The following is a 15,208-nucleotide window of genomic DNA, read 5'->3' as shown; positions in this document are numbered from 1 at the left end:
GGACTCACCATCTCTTGAAGCCCAGCACCTCCACAATGGACTCACCACCTCTTGAAGCCCCGCACCCCCACAATGGACTCAGCACCTCTTTGTTTATGCTATGCGCCTGCCTTGTTAGGATTACTGCCCAGAGTGGTCCGAGTTCACCTGACAAACTGCACGTCAGACCCTACCCCTCCGTGTGGTGGACAGAACAAAGGCCCCGAAGAGGTCCACACCCTCGCCCCTAAGGCCTGTGCACGTGTCACCTTACATGGCAAAGGGACTTGGCAGATGTGACTAAGGAGATGAGGGCACCCTGGGTTACCCCAGTAGGCCCAACTGGAATCTCAAAGGTTCTTCGAAGAGGCAGGGAGGACAGGCAAGGGGCGGGCACAATGACGAGGCAGAGACTGCAGCTATGGAACTCCCTCTGGCAGCTGCGAGAAGCAGGGAACAAACTCCCTGAGATCCTCCAGGAGGAACGCACTCCACCGAAACTTTGGTGCTAAGCTTCCTAAGACCCATTTTGGATTTTTAACCTTCAAAATGGTAAAAGATAATACACTGATGCTGTTTCAAGCCACTGTTTCTGGAAATTTTTTACAGCAGCAATAGAAACTAACACTCCTCACATTAAAAGCCAAGTCCTTACCTTGGCTCCTATGATCCTGTAAGAGCCGGCCTTTGGTGACCTCTCTGACCTTATTTCTCAACACCAGACCCTCGTGGACTGTGCTTCAGCCCCTTGTAGTTCTCTCGGGCCCCTCGAGCAGGTGAGGCTCTTTCACTCCAGTGTGGGATGTAGGGGGGTGTGGTCCGCACTGTGATATTGTTCTCGTAGACCTTCCACTGGTCCCATCTTCACTGCATCCAGCTTTCTACTCAGATCTCACCTGCCCTCACTGTTGACACAAATATACAGGGCCCGACCCCCACCCCCTCTGCTTGCTTGGCTTTATTTTCCCTCACTGCAATGACCACTATCTGACTTTATGTTATACATTGATATATGGTCGGTTTTACCCACTGGACGGTAAGTTCCATGAGGGTGTGTATAGTTGCACTATCTCTAGCACCTGGAATGATGCTCAAGAAACTCATTCACTCTGTAAACGTTTACTGAGGACCTCCTCTTGCTGAGTACTATTCTAAGTTCCACAGATACAGTGGAAGGAGGGGGGAAAAGGACTGAGTGCTCTACAGCTTGCAGCTTGCATTCTAACAGGGGGAGATCAACTATAAACAACATAAAGACGGCAGATGACAGACTGACCCTATGTAAGCTCTATGGAGAAAGCCGACACCGCGGCTGGAGTGCTGAGGTTCACACAGGGTGGGCAGGAGAGGCCTCACGGGAAAGGCGAGGCATGCGTGAGGACTCGCAGGTGGGGAGGAAGTGAAGCCTGGAGGCGTCTGAAGGGAAGGCCTTCCAAGCGGAGGAACAGCCAGAGCACAGGCCAGCAGGAGGTGCCCCGCCGGTCAGAGGCCTCGCAGGGAGGCTGCAACAGGTGGAACAGGGCGAGAGAGGGGAGAGCAGTGAGGGATGAGGTCAGAGGGGCATCTGGGGACTTGATCAGGAGACTAGCAGGCTACCTTCAGAGCTCACACCAACTGAGGTGAAAAACCTCTGTGGGGCTTTGAGCAGAGACGTGACCTGCTATGGTTTAGCTTTCAGAGGCTCACTTGAGCCTGCGCGTTGAGCACACTGCCCAGAGAAAGGGGGTGAGGAGGGAGACCAGTTAGGACGCGACAACAGTGACCCAGGTGAGGTGATGGCGGCGTTCGTGCTCACACGCATCTGCTCCAAAAGACACGCAGCCTCCTCCGGGAAGCCTTCCCCGACCACACACCTCCTCCCCTCCCACTGGACTCGAAACCCTTACGCCTGCCTTCCGTGTGTCCCTGTAATGGTTTTATTCCACCTCACACCACTGAGGTCTCTGTCACTACACTAGAGACACTAGGGACTCCAGGGAAGACACTTAGCACCCCCCACTGCCCCGCTTTTCTTATGCTTGACCTCCACCTCGAAGCCCATGCGATTCCTGGCTTTATGTAAATTCTGTAACCATAAAGTCACTATATTATGTCAGCTGGCCACTCTTTAGAGACTCTCACCATAAGCATCTTACATGTCTGTGCACAAAGGTATTCCCATCGTCTGTGGGCCTGGAGATTCTGTCTGTTTCTGCTTTTGATCCACTTGAGAATTTTTTATCATGCCTAATTTCCAGTGGGTTTTTAGGCAGCTCACACTGTTAACGTTTGCAGGAAGAATGAAGACATTCTCCACGCCTTACCTTCTGAGTGCTTCTTCTTGGTGTGGTAGGCCAGGGCAGAGGCCTGGGTGAAGGTCATCAGGCAGTGCTTGCACATGAACGGCCGGTCCCCCGTGTGAAGGCGAAGGTGGTTTTTCAGGGTAGAATTGGCAGCAAACTTTGCCCCACACTCTTCACAGGAGAATGGCTTCTCGTCAAAATGCTCCGTCAGTTTGTGATACTGCATGCCTAGGGAAGCCGTGCCAGGGACGAGAGATACGAGTGATCAGAGCTATGAGTCCAGCAGGACACACCTGAGCACTGCCAGGCCAGGCCTCGAGGGAGAGCCCAGCGTGAACTCACTTTTCTGTTTCATTAGGTCTCAGGCAAGGGAAAACAATCTACTTCTGCTGGTTTCTAGGACGCTTGTTTGCTCTCCAGAAACCAGTGATACTTGGAAGCCAGAGTATCAGGTGAGAAAGAGCTGGCTGTTGTTATGATAACAACAGCCACAGGTTACTGAGCACCAGCTCTGCTGAAGGCACTGCTCCAGGTGTTTCAGCTACACTGTCTTAAATCTCCACGAAAGCGAAACGTCGTTCAGTCGTGTCCGACTCTTTGCGACCCCATGAACTGTACAGTCCATGGGATTCTCCAGGCCAGAATACTGGAGTGGGGAGCCTTGCCCTTCTCCAGGGGATCTTCCCAACCCAGGGAAAGAAGCCAGGTCTCGCGCACTGCAGGCGGATTCTTTACCAGCTGGGCCACCAGGGAGGCCCTAAATCTTCATAATCCAAAACAGGGGTTGTTAAGCAGGGCACCTATTTGACGGAGGCGGGAGTGAAAGCTCAGGATGCCGATTCCCAGTCTCCTGCTCTTCTCAGAACTGTCCCCTGCCTCCGCTGTATTTTCTAAGCACTTACACAGTCCTTCCCGTATTCTGGAGGCAAGGCCTGGAATCCAAACTACAACGCAGTAACTGCCTCACGTACAAATCTTCGGGTCGCAAACTTTCAAAGATGCGAATGTGCCCCTGTATGCCAGCTGCTGAACTGGACTACTGTATTTTTCAAGGTACTGTTCTGTAAGATTTAAAATGTTTTCTGGGTTTGTTTTTTATGTACTGTTTGTGTGAGAAGTATTATAAGCCCATTATAATACAGTACTACACAGCCGATCCTGTTAGCGGGGTACCTAGGCTAACTGTGCTGGACTTTATGCACGTGCTCTCAGAACAGGAGTTGTTCGTATGGAGGGGGCTCAGTGTGTTTGCATTATCATCGTCCGTGACCATGCCTTCCTGAACGTACCTGAGGCGTGAGCAAATTCTCGTCCGCAGAGGTCACAGGTCACCGGGAGCCTTTTCTTCTTCTTCTTGGGGACGCTGGGCTCTCCGCCCGTGCCGTGGGCCTCCAGCTGATGCTTCTCCAGCTCCTTCTTGGAGTCCCTGGTCTCGCTGCACTCCGTGCACTGCACCCGCCTGCTCTTGGCCACCCGGCAGCGCTTCATGTGCACCTTGAGGCGGCAGTAGAAGTGAAAGCTCTTGTCGCAGGCCTCACAGACGAAGCTCTTCTTGGCCGAGTCTGGGGAGGCGGATGCGTCTTTTTCCTGTTGTTCGGGCAAGGCAGCCGTCTCTCCTTGACCGTCCTGGTTTCCAGGCTGGCACTCTTCTCCAGCTGGCTTTTCACCTGCTTTGTCCTTGCCTTCAGAGTGAAATTTACCACTCACTGTCCACCTTTCCTTCTCTCCCTTTTCCTGAGTAAGGAAACCTGTGCAGGAGAGAGATCGCATGGCTCTGGGAATTCTCCTGGCTTCTACTCTGCTCTCTAACTTTCCTTCTTTGGGGGAGACTGGAAACTACTTAGGACCCTCATCAAACTCTAATGAAATATCATTGTCATCGCTTCTCTCCGACAAACACAAATTAGATCTATGGTCTGTGACTTCTCTGAGTATTCACGAGCACACAGAATAAATAACATACAGATGGATGAACTCGTCCATGAACTGCTGCCTCTTCTCTCCAACAAGGAGACAAGCTGGGGGCCAAACAGGACCCCACCCGCCGTTTCTTACCAGCGCACGCTAACTCCCGCATGACGGGCTGCAGGCCTGGGGAAGATCTGTGGACGCTGCACAGGAGCTGACATATTTCAGTGGCTGAGATGGATTTTTCCGCAGCTCTGCTCAGCAGTGCTCCCAGGGAAGCTTCGGGGCTGGCTGTCTCAGAGGAGCTGCTCAGAATCTAAATGAATACCACGAGACCAAGGTTTGTGGTTAACATCAGCAGATTTTCTCTATGGTTTTCAACTTAGAAAACAAAGCTAATTTCAGAGAGGCATTGTCCCATCTGTAATAAATAACACATTTCTCGCTATACATATAGCAGAGAGCCCCCCACTCCCCTTTTCTCCAAGCGCAGGGAAATTCACAAAATTTAAACAAGGAGACACATGTGAAGACCACTGTGAAAATGCAAAGGTGCAAGCAAGGAATCGTTGAGGATTTTCTATGAGAAGTATCTTCTCAGAAAGCAGGAGTCTCCTAAAGAACTTTTCTAGATCTCAGTATCAAATGCTTGGGGAGGGCTATAGGATGTGGCTGTTGGCATTTCTGTCTTGAAGACTGAGATAATTTTTCATTGTATATAATGGTCTCAGTGTCGGGAAGCAATTCTGCACGATCAGTGCAGGCTTCACATTTTTAGATACTTAGATGTACCCTTTTAAACATCATTTTCTTTCATAAAGAAACTCAGCTTTTAAAAGAAGGTTCAAATAGGGGCTTTAAAGAGGCCAAGAATATTATTTCAAAGCCACCCTCTCAGAATGTTACAGCTATCAGCAGAAAGAATCAGTATGCTGAGAAATAAAACCAAACCATCCGCAGATGGCCAAATGGAATTTTCATTTTGGGGGATATTTTATTTCTGCTCTTTTCAAGTCTATCTAAATAAACCTGATGTCCCTGGAGGCAGGCATGAGACCAATTAGTGAGGCTAAAACTGATCAACGGCAGAAGCCCCATCTCTGAAGTGCGAGGCATGCTGGAGAGGGTCTAGCAGATGGATCTCTCCTCTGAAGCCCCACAGAAACGTGTGCCATCTTCTGCCTGTCTGAGAGTCAGACCAAGGTGGGGCTGCCACCTGTGTGGAGGGCTAGAAACCGCCCTTCTACACACCACAGCCACGCCCATCTGGATCAAAAAGCACCATAGGTGAATCTGTAGCTAAATTTCATGCTCCTTTATGATTCTTTTGCACTCAAGATGCACACGATCCTGGGATGAACATCCATGAATTCCCCCGCCATCCCCACCTGGTTTTTCTGGGACGCTGGCCATGCTGCGAGAAGCCTTACGGAAAATGAGTTGGCACTATCTGCTACCCCATATGGGCAAAAGCTTTGTTCTTTCTATGTTTATTTTGGCTCTTTCTAGAAGCCAGAATAGAGCGTGTAATAAGACCAATTTTACTTTTCTTCCTCTGAAAAAAGTTGCTTTTTAGAACATGTGACCGGAGAGTATCATGGTTCCCTTTGAGTTTTCCTAGGTTCAGTCTGCAATCAGACTCAATCTGCATCTGAGTCACTTGAACCCGCGTTCCAATCCTGACTGCTTCTCTGACGAGCTGGCACATCCTGGATCTGTCACTGACCCCTCGGAGCCCCAGGTCCCTTATCTGTAAAATGTGGGTGACAGTACCTGCCACGCAGAGTTGGGAGGATTAAAAGAGCGAAAGCGTGACAAATGCCGCTTGGCCCCGGCCCGCCCACAGCAGTCGCTGAACAGGAGCTGGTTTCTCCCCTAGGAGAGAACACAGTCCTGGGCACCAACGCTGTAGAACTCCCCCAGACGCTGAGTTTTCATCCCCAGTGCACCTCTTTCACGGTCTCTGCCAGCTGCTCTTCCTCTGAGGCCAGACACTTGAGTTGAGCCGTTTGCTGGATGGCCTCTAGGATCAACCTGTGATGCCTCAGGATGGTCTCGAAGGCAGCACTTTCTGGGGTCATCACTGAACAAAGAAGGATTGAAAACTCATGAGCAGAACTCTGAGCTCCATTTTCCCCTTTCCCCTTTTCTCAACTCAATTCTTTAGCATGAGAATCTATTTTATCTGGCTCCCACCTTGGCAGGGGCCGGGGGTGGGGGAATGGCAAACAGCACTGAAGTTGGAGAAATGATATTATTAATAGAAGTGTAGAATAACTGCCCATATTTTACTTTAAAAGGTTTACAAACTCCCATTTCCTTGAACAAAACTGCTAGTCCTTACTTCTACTGGTTGGGATGTGGAAGACTGAAAGAGAGCTCTATTTTCTGGCAAGACTGACAATAACCTCCGGAGGGGGCAAAGCGAGCACAGAGTCCCTGACACCCTACCTGCCCGGAAGAAAGCGTTAGCGCCGGGCTCCCTTCGTATCTCCTCCATGAGCAGACTCAACGGGCAGGGCTTCATCTCCTGAGCCACCAGGAGCAGTTGCCAGATGGCCGCTGCAGACACCGTGTGCTTCTCCAGAACTGCTGACATCAGAGCATGGAAACCACCAGAACCAGCGCCACGTCTCACGAGCCTCTCCATGACCTTCAGGACGCAGCACAGACACACACGTAAGGCCCTTTCTAGCCAGCTGCGTGGCTGGGCGCTGTGTCACAGGGAACCTGTTTCCTGGGAGCAGCGGTCCTGCTGCAGAACTGCGTGGCTGGGCGCTGTGTCACAGGGAACCTGTTTCCTGGGAGCAGCGGTCCCGCTGCAGAACTGCGTGGCTGGGCGCTGTGTCACAGGGAACCTGTTTCCTGGGAGCAGCGATCCCGCTGCAGAACTGCGTGGCTGGGCGCTGTGTCACAGGGAACCTGTTTCCTGGGAGTAGTGGTCCAGCTTGAACCTGAGAGATGTTGATGCACGAAGGTTGTCCATTCCTCCCTCGGAAAGCCCTTCCTTACATCACTGCAGACATTACAGCTACCCTACTTGTCACTCTGCCTTAGAAACGGAATCGCCTTCTATTTCTCCTTCTCTGCTGACTTCCTAGCCTATCATTTCTCAACATGGCTGTGGTGCTTATATAGAATATGTATTAAACAAAAAGAATAGATACATATGTTAATCTTCTCCCTTCTCTCTCATTATGCCCACCCTTCCTCCCTCTCTCTTACCTCTTTTTCTCCAGGGACTACGCTCTTCACGTGTGGGATCATTCTTAGCAACATCTGGTTGTCTGTGAAAATCTCCGAGAGGTTCTCATGATACCGTCTCAATAGTTCAATCCCATAATCATCAGGGTTTGCTTGGGCTGTAAGGATATTAGCAAAACAACAACGCTTGATGTGACAAAGCCTCCTTAAGGGCTTCTTCCAGGTGACGTGAGGGGAGTTGCAAATGCGGGCGGAGGAGCAGATCAGTGTGGGAGCCTGGTCTCCTTTGGAGCACAACTGCAGCTCCCGGCGTGGGGCCTCACACACATGTGCTCACGTCTCCTCTGGGCTACACTTAATCACTCACTGCTGCAGGGCCACAAAACCCACCAGCACTTTGAAAGTTAGCGCCCAGTGGGAGAAGCTAGTGATTGCTCAACAGGGGGGTAATTAGAAGGCTGCACTTGTAAGAGATTCAGATGTACAGATTCAAGGGATATTATCCATCAGGCCTGAGGTAAAGCATCCACGTGGTGATCCCAAGTACAGACAGGCACGAGTCGCGAGTGCGGTAGCGAAGCTGACCCATCCTTCTGTTTGGATGCCCTCAGAGCCAATCTGTTAGCGGCTCTCTTTCAAGAGGTCATATTTATTTGAAAGCAAAGAAAAATCAAAACTATCAGGCATTCCCTTTAGCTCTGCAGATATTTAAAAATTTATTCTCCTCTCTGGCCCAGTAACTCCACTTCTGGGAATCTAGCCTTAAGAAATGATCTGAAGGCAAAAAAAAAAAAAAAAAATGTGTACAAAGATTTCTGTCACCATGTATATCTATGGCTGATTCATGTTGATGTACGACAAAAGCCAGCACAATATTGTAAAGCAATTACCCTCCAATTAAAAAAAAGTTAGTTGCCACTAAGAAACTTGAGATGATGATGATGAAGATAACTAACATTTACTGAGTGCCTATCATGTGTACACTGAAGCCTGTGGTTTTTCCGGTAGCCATGTACGGATGTGACAGCTGGACCATAGAGAAGGTGGAGTGCTGATGAATTGACGCTTTCAAATTGTGGTGTTGAGAGTCCTTTGGAGAGCAAGGAGATCCAATTAGTCAACCTTAAAGGAAATCAACCCTGAGTACTCTTTGGAAGGACTGATGCTGAAGCCGAAGCTCCAATACTTTGGCCACCTGATAGCCAACAGCTAACTCATTGGAAAAGACCCTGATGCTGGAAAATATTGAAGGCAGAAGGAGAAGAGGGCAACAGAGGATGAGAGGGTTGGATGGCATCACTGACTCAATGGACATGAACTTGGGCAAACTCCAGGACACGGTGAGAGACAGGGAAGCCTGGCAAGCTGTAGTCCGTGGGGTTGCAAAGAGTCTGACACGACTTGGTGACTAGACAAGGACAAAATTAGGTGCTGAGCTCTGGGCTCAATGTTTACATATTATCTCATAGTAGCCATGAAAATGAAGGAGTAGGTACCATTCTCACCCCTATCTCATGGAGGAAAGAATGAGGTTCAGAAGGGTTAAGTCACTTACTCAGGGTCACACAGCTACCAAAGAAGGCAGGACGCAAACCCTGGGAATCTTGACAGACTCCGCTGTTAGGTTACACGTGCCCCTGGATACGGGCACAGGTAAAACAGCCTATGTATCCTGATGGTGGAAACTATACAGCCTTAAAAAGAAAAATCCAGAACTCTAGGGAGTATTCTGAAATCTGGAGAATGTTTATGTTACACTGTTAGGTGGGGAAATGATAAAATGTAGTAGAGTATCTCAACACTGTAAAAATAATGTGACAGAATGTGTTAATACTGACATAATCAAGTGGGATTTGAGGTTCTTTCCTTCTTTATTAATTTGAACGGTTCAGGTTTGTATAAGGATATGTTATTTCTATCAGCTAGTAAAAAAGTTGTCTCACTTCCCAAATACCTTTTTCTGAAACCCATCTCAGTCTCAAATGCTCTGGGATGGGAGGTGGGGTGGGGGTGGGGGGTGGGAGTGGGATTGGCTAGAGCTGGGTTGTTTTTCTAAGGGATGGGATGTGGGCCCATTAACCCAAACTGGCTGGACACGAGGGGTGGTCCACTCTGGGCACTGCTGGAAGAGGCCAGCACTCCAGTGGGCGTGAGGGCGTCGGGGAGCTGAGTTCCTGCTGCTCATGTCTGCGAGCCCATCTGCTCCACAGGCGTTCAGCCCCGGGAAAGCCGTACTTTCATAAACCCTGAACCAGGGGAACATCGCAGGGGAGTTTAATGGAGAAGAAATTCTCGGGTTTCCAATCCTAACTGCAGAAACGCTGAGAATCACTGATGGGAGGTGGCAAGTTTCTCCTTCACAATGGCCTTTCCTAACACTGTCTTATCTCCCCAGTGAGGAGCCAAATGGGGAGTTTTAAGCTATGGTTTTCTGTAACAGTCCAGAGAGTCAATAATGAACTTATACCTGTGGTGCTCGGCAAAGCGGCTGATTTCTGCAAGTTCTCCAGCAGAAGGCCCAAGTCTGGGAATGCCATCTTCACAGCCTGCAGCAGTTTTACCAAACTCTCAGCACTCGGGGTCTTCTCTTCAGACATTCTGTGCAACAAATTTTCTATTGTCTCCTTGGGTGTTCGGCCCTCACAGCAATTCAGAATCACCTGCAGTGGCGAGCAATCAACCCGACACCAGTTACTGGCAATTCTAAGTGTGTCTGACACACCAGTGGAAAGCCCAGCAAGACCGCATTACAGGCTGCCCAGTCTCCAAGTCTTCTCCTGCTCATCTCTAGAGCTAGCTGTCACAGTCTCTTCCTTATTCTGTTTCAGTAAAATCCAAAGCATTCTCCAAATAAACAGCTCTATGAAAATCCTTCTCTTTCAACTGCAGGTCTGTGCATATTCTTTACCTCACTGCATTGTGCAAAAATATTCTTATGTTAGGCCTATGTGACAGAGTGAGCAGTTTACATCAAAGCTTTAGACTGAGTCTGTTCAGACACTAAGATGGAGAAATCAACTAGCAATTAATAAACATGGTTACAGTGTTTTCCCATTTTATTCAATAAAGTGGCCAGAAGTTGCAAGTTCAGAGCAATTCTGTTACTTTCCTTCCTTTACTGATACAGCAATTTGAACATCCAGATACTTTGTTTGTCTGTGGTCTCCAAAATAACAGATCTGAAGTGCACTTCCGGGCTATTTTCCTTGTGGGTTCCTCATTGCCCCTCTCCTCCCCAGTGGCCACAGGTACCAGTTCCAGGCATCACCCCACGGTTCTACCCACTGGTTCTTCCCTGGTGTGCTACAGGGTTCTCTGAGTCAACAGGGCACAGGGCTCCAGAAAAAGGGTGAAAAGTCAAATCCCCGACAGTTACTTTACAGCTATAGAACTAATTCTTCATGGGCTGCAACTCACTCTATATAACTTGGTTCTTGTGGATGACTTTGGGGATTATTTCAGTACATGTAGTCTATAGGTTCACAGTAACTGAATCCTGAGGTTTCCTTTGGGAAAATGCCAGCTCTCAGGGGACAGAGTTAGGCAGATCAGTCATTGTTGCATGTCAGAGGATGCCACTATCAAATTACTCCCATTTTAAAAATAATAAATTCAGGTATAAAACCAAATTGGTTATATATGTAAAAGGAGTATTATATCTATGAAAGGCATGTATATATATTAATAAATTAAGTTGTCATATTTCTTGTCCGTATAGAACACAGTCATTCTCTTTAAGGTCTCATACATATCAGATTTTTATCTACTAAATGAAACATAATTTAAAATAAGGGCTTGTATCTAAAAGCTATTCTGATTTCCATGTTACCTCTTAGATCCTAAGCGATAACCTGATCCAAAATGAGGCGGGCGGATACTGTTAAGAGTGAGAAGGAACTGCTAAGCCAGACAGGTCTAGTTTGAAACCAAGTTCTAAAATGTATGGCCTCTGTGACCTTGGGCAAGTTATTTAAGTCTTTAAACCTTAATTTCCTCATCTGCAAAAGAAAATAACAATACCAACTCTTACACAGTTGTTATGAGGATTCTCTAAAATGAAGTTCCCATTTGTAGAGCCAAGCCTAACTCCTAGGACAAGTGATTGCTAGTAAATGACAGTGGTTACCAATATTAATAGGAACCAAGATGCACAGGGGTTAAGAGATGTGCTTTGTTCACTTATTTATTAAAAAAAAAATTTTTTTTTAATGTGGACCATTTTTAAAGTCTTTACTGAATTTGCTACAATCTTGTTTCTGTTTTATGTTTTGGTTTCTTGGCCAGGGGGCATGTAGGATCTTAGCTCCCTAACCAGGTATCGAACTGGCATCCCTTGCATTGGAAGGTGAAATGTTAGCCACTGGACCAGCAGGGACGCCCCAGATGTGCTTTGTTTAGAAGTCTGGCTTCCCGTGCTGGCCCCAAGCAACTGTGCCTTTGGGTGCACCGCTCACACTTCTAAAGCTTCTGTTTCTTCATCTTTAAATTAGGGTAATATGGGAAATGGCAACTCACTCCAGTTCCCTCGCCTGAAAAATCCTGTGGATGGAGAAGCCTGGTAGGCTATTGTCCATGGGGTCGCAAAGACTCGGACACAACTGAGCAACTTCACTTTCACTTTTTTTCCCCCCATAAAGTTACTAGAAGGGTAGAATTCAGTAAGGCTTAAAAGGTCCTCAGCACGTTGCTTGGCACACAGGAAACAATAAATGCGTGGCAGCTATAGTAATCACTATTTCTGTATCTGTCTCCAAGCCTGAAGTAAAGAAATGCCTATTTACCACTTCTTACAGAGCCCAAGGCATGTTTGCAGAAGGGCCGTGGTACTTGTGATTAGCATCACTCCAGAAGAGAGGAAGTTCCAAAGGCCCGAAACAGCACGTTCTAGATGGTATAAAAACACTGCGCCTATGTGATCGACATCCACCTCTGCACCCCTGCCTTATTACGCTCCTTCAATTTTCTTGAGAAAGAGTAGCTTAATGAAGCTCTGGTGGAACCCCAATCCTAAGAAGTGTTTTTGTGATTTATAACTAATTTAAGTTCTTCTGCTTCAGCCCTTTCTGTCAAGCAAACTGAAAGTGACAGAAGACAATGACAGTGTGGCCTGCCGGGCTGCGGAGAGCGAGGCTGAGCGTGGGCTCTACCTGTAAGTGCTGCTTTACCAAGATAACGAAACAGCTCAGAGGACACATTCAGTCTAGCTAATGAGGAAAAAGTCTGAATGAGTAATTGAATGAAATCACTAAACAAGGAATGGGGTACTTCTAGAGCTAGAAGCCAACTTACTTAAACTGAGTGCCTAAAATTACACTTAATCTGAAGTCTAAGGAGAAAACAGGGGTTTAATCTTTTCCTGTGTGTATATCATCTTTCTCAAGAAGTTCAAAGGAGTTAAATTTTTAAAAATATAATTTTCAAAATACAATTTTGAGATGAAAAGTTTTCCCATTGTATATGAAAAAAATGGCAATGCAATATCGTGGAGAATCAGAAAATCTAGGATCCACTGCCTCACTGCCAATCCAACGCTCAGCCATCACACCAGGGTTCGTAAACATTTTCTCTCCTGAACAGTTAAACCACTTCCCACAGTTTGATGGCACGAAAGTTTTATCTCCCTATTTCTTCCTTCCCAATATCAAAATATTTTTAGCACAAAGTTGAAATCAATAACACCAACAAATACAGTTATCTAGTTGGCTTGAGAAGTCATGCTAGCAGTTTTATGAGGATTTTAGCAGCTGGCTGGTGGGAGGGCAAATTGGTACAACTTTCCTGAAGGGCAATTTGGCAATCTAGATCAAACACTTGAAAAGCTTGACACTCTCTCTTCCGAAATCTCACTTCTTAGAAATTCCTCTGAGAAAATAACCTGAGATGTATGCAAAGACCTATGTGCAAAATGACCCCGGCAGCATCGTTTATGATAGCGAAATACTGGAACAGCAAAAAATAAGAAAAGGATGCCCAACAGGAAAGCATCAAAGAGTCATGGTATAGCCATTAGAACAGCATACAGCTACCGTGATCCATACTGTAGGTACGGAAATACACTCACAATATATTCAGTTAAAAAATAAACTCACAAAACTGTATGATACTCCCATCCCAGGGTGATTTAGACGAGCAAAGTGGGAGCACAGGCTCCAAAATGTTAGCACTGACGATCTCTGAGTGCTGAGATGCTGGGAGGTTTAGGTTTTTTCCTTTTTGCTTACTTTCCCAATTGTGACTTCTTTACTTTAGTACTTACTTACTTACTTTAGTAAGTGACTACTTACCTTAGTGACTTCATCACTAAAGATGAACAGTGTTACCATTTCTGTAAAAAGTGTCATAATAATTAGACATGTGCCTAAACACACACATACCTAAAAGAGTTATGGAGTCAGCATCTTATGGAGTCAGAGCAGGGAGGGCCATCCGTCCATGCATCTAAAGATGCAGGGGATACAGGGGGCGTGAAGTAAGAACCCGAGCTTTAAGGCGCTTACTGTGTAGCATGTGGAGAAATACTGCAAGGGGAAAGGTGCTCTGTGCCACAAGAGAGCCTTAAAAGTAAGTGTCACATGAGTTCAGGAGGGAGCAAGAGACACTGGACAGTTACCCTTTTCTCAGAGCCAGGCAGGAATTCCTCCTCCACTGTTTCCAGGAACTCCAAAATGGGTCTCAGCTGTGTTACACACCGGATCAGGTCCTCTTTGTGTTCCAGTAACAGAACAGACAAGGTCTTTCCCTCCTCTGTGCTCCCTGGGGGAGAAAGAGCTGGAGACAGACAAGGGAAGCTAGTCAATTTGAAGAAAATGACAGTGTGGTTTGTCAAGAGAGATCTAACAGAATAGTAAAGTGATTCTCAGCCTGTTCTGAGCACCCGAACACAGAATCTCTTTTTGGAGAGGAAAATACTTTATTATTCCGTTTAAACTCTTCTATGAAAGGGAAAATGTTTCATTTATCTGTCGAAACACAAAGCGGTAGAGCCAGCCAGAGGTTAACGTCTGGTTGGCAAGGCCACCGCTTTGTACCTTACCCAAACGAGAGAAACCTCAGCCTTTACGTGCTGTCAGCAAACCAGTCCACCCTGGGCACGCCAAACACTGATTTGAACGTGTGGCTTTTGAAGGGCAGGAGAACACGGATGATATTCTGCAACTTCAAGGTGTCAGATTCAGCTAACTAGGGGGCAGAAATGAAGGCTCAAATCCAGTTTGTATATGTGACCCGCAGCCTCTGGAACTATGGGTAGAAATTTATGTGCGAATCACTTAATAAGAAGCTGCTGAGAAAATGGGGTCACGCGAGCAAGCTTTGTAGCATCCTCCCAGAACAAAATGCAGCCACTCAGGTGGGTGGGGTTCTCCTACCTTTTGGCGGCACTGCTTCTATAGCCTCCGGCTTTCTGTCTGACAGTGCTGTCTTGACTGCAGGATTGGAATCCTGGTACAGCCGCAACAGGGACACAACGGTCTGAACATCCAGGCTCTCACTTCTCACTTTATCCAGGATTCTCTGAAATGCTGATTGTCCTTCACCCTCAAGGCATCCCACTATGGTCTGTGGAACACAAGTGCCCAGAAAGTGATGGGGCGGGGATTCTATGCTTCTTGGATTGGGCAAGCAGGCCCTCAACAGTATGATCCCAGCTGACATGACCTTTCTATGACATTTGATGTTACTATCGCTTCTGCAACACAATTCTCTGACTTCCTGACACGGAAGTGTTTCGGAAGTGTTTTGGTAAGAACTTGTCTTTCTGAACTGAAGTGAAGTCGCTCAGTTGTGTCCGACTCTTTGCGACCCCGTGGACTGTAGCCTACCAGGTTCCTCTGTCC

The 15,208-nt window shown here is 47.3% G+C and overlaps 1 protein-coding gene across 2 annotated transcripts in view; it reads right to left on the bottom strand.

The window, feature by feature from the left end:
* Nucleotides 1-15,208, bottom strand: part of ZBTB40 (zinc finger and BTB domain containing 40) — a 71,890-nt gene that overhangs the window by 12,209 nt on the left and 44,473 nt on the right. For both annotated transcript variants that reach the window (XM_040229546.1, XM_040229545.1), the window contains 9 exons: nucleotides 14,741-14,930; nucleotides 13,984-14,141; nucleotides 9,841-10,033; nucleotides 7,395-7,531; nucleotides 6,621-6,822; nucleotides 6,119-6,252; nucleotides 4,317-4,485; nucleotides 3,551-4,009; nucleotides 2,283-2,489 (listed from right to left, as the gene is read on the bottom strand). In XM_040229546.1, the coding sequence (XP_040085480.1) occupies nucleotides 2,283-2,489; nucleotides 3,551-4,009; nucleotides 4,317-4,485; nucleotides 6,119-6,252; nucleotides 6,621-6,822; nucleotides 7,395-7,531; nucleotides 9,841-10,033; nucleotides 13,984-14,141; nucleotides 14,741-14,930 (1,849 nt within the window). The remainder of the gene's footprint in view (nucleotides 1-2,282; nucleotides 2,490-3,550; nucleotides 4,010-4,316; nucleotides 4,486-6,118; nucleotides 6,253-6,620; nucleotides 6,823-7,394; nucleotides 7,532-9,840; nucleotides 10,034-13,983; nucleotides 14,142-14,740; nucleotides 14,931-15,208) is intronic.

The sequence above is a fragment of the Oryx dammah genome, unplaced genomic scaffold (genome assembly GCF_014754425.2).
Source record: "Oryx dammah isolate SB20612 unplaced genomic scaffold, SCBI_Odam_1.1 HiC_scaffold_27, whole genome shotgun sequence".
Taxonomy (NCBI): Eukaryota; Metazoa; Chordata; class Mammalia; order Artiodactyla; family Bovidae; genus Oryx; species Oryx dammah.
Note: the sequence above shows the minus strand (reverse complement) of the source record. Positions and strands in the feature narration are given on the sequence as shown.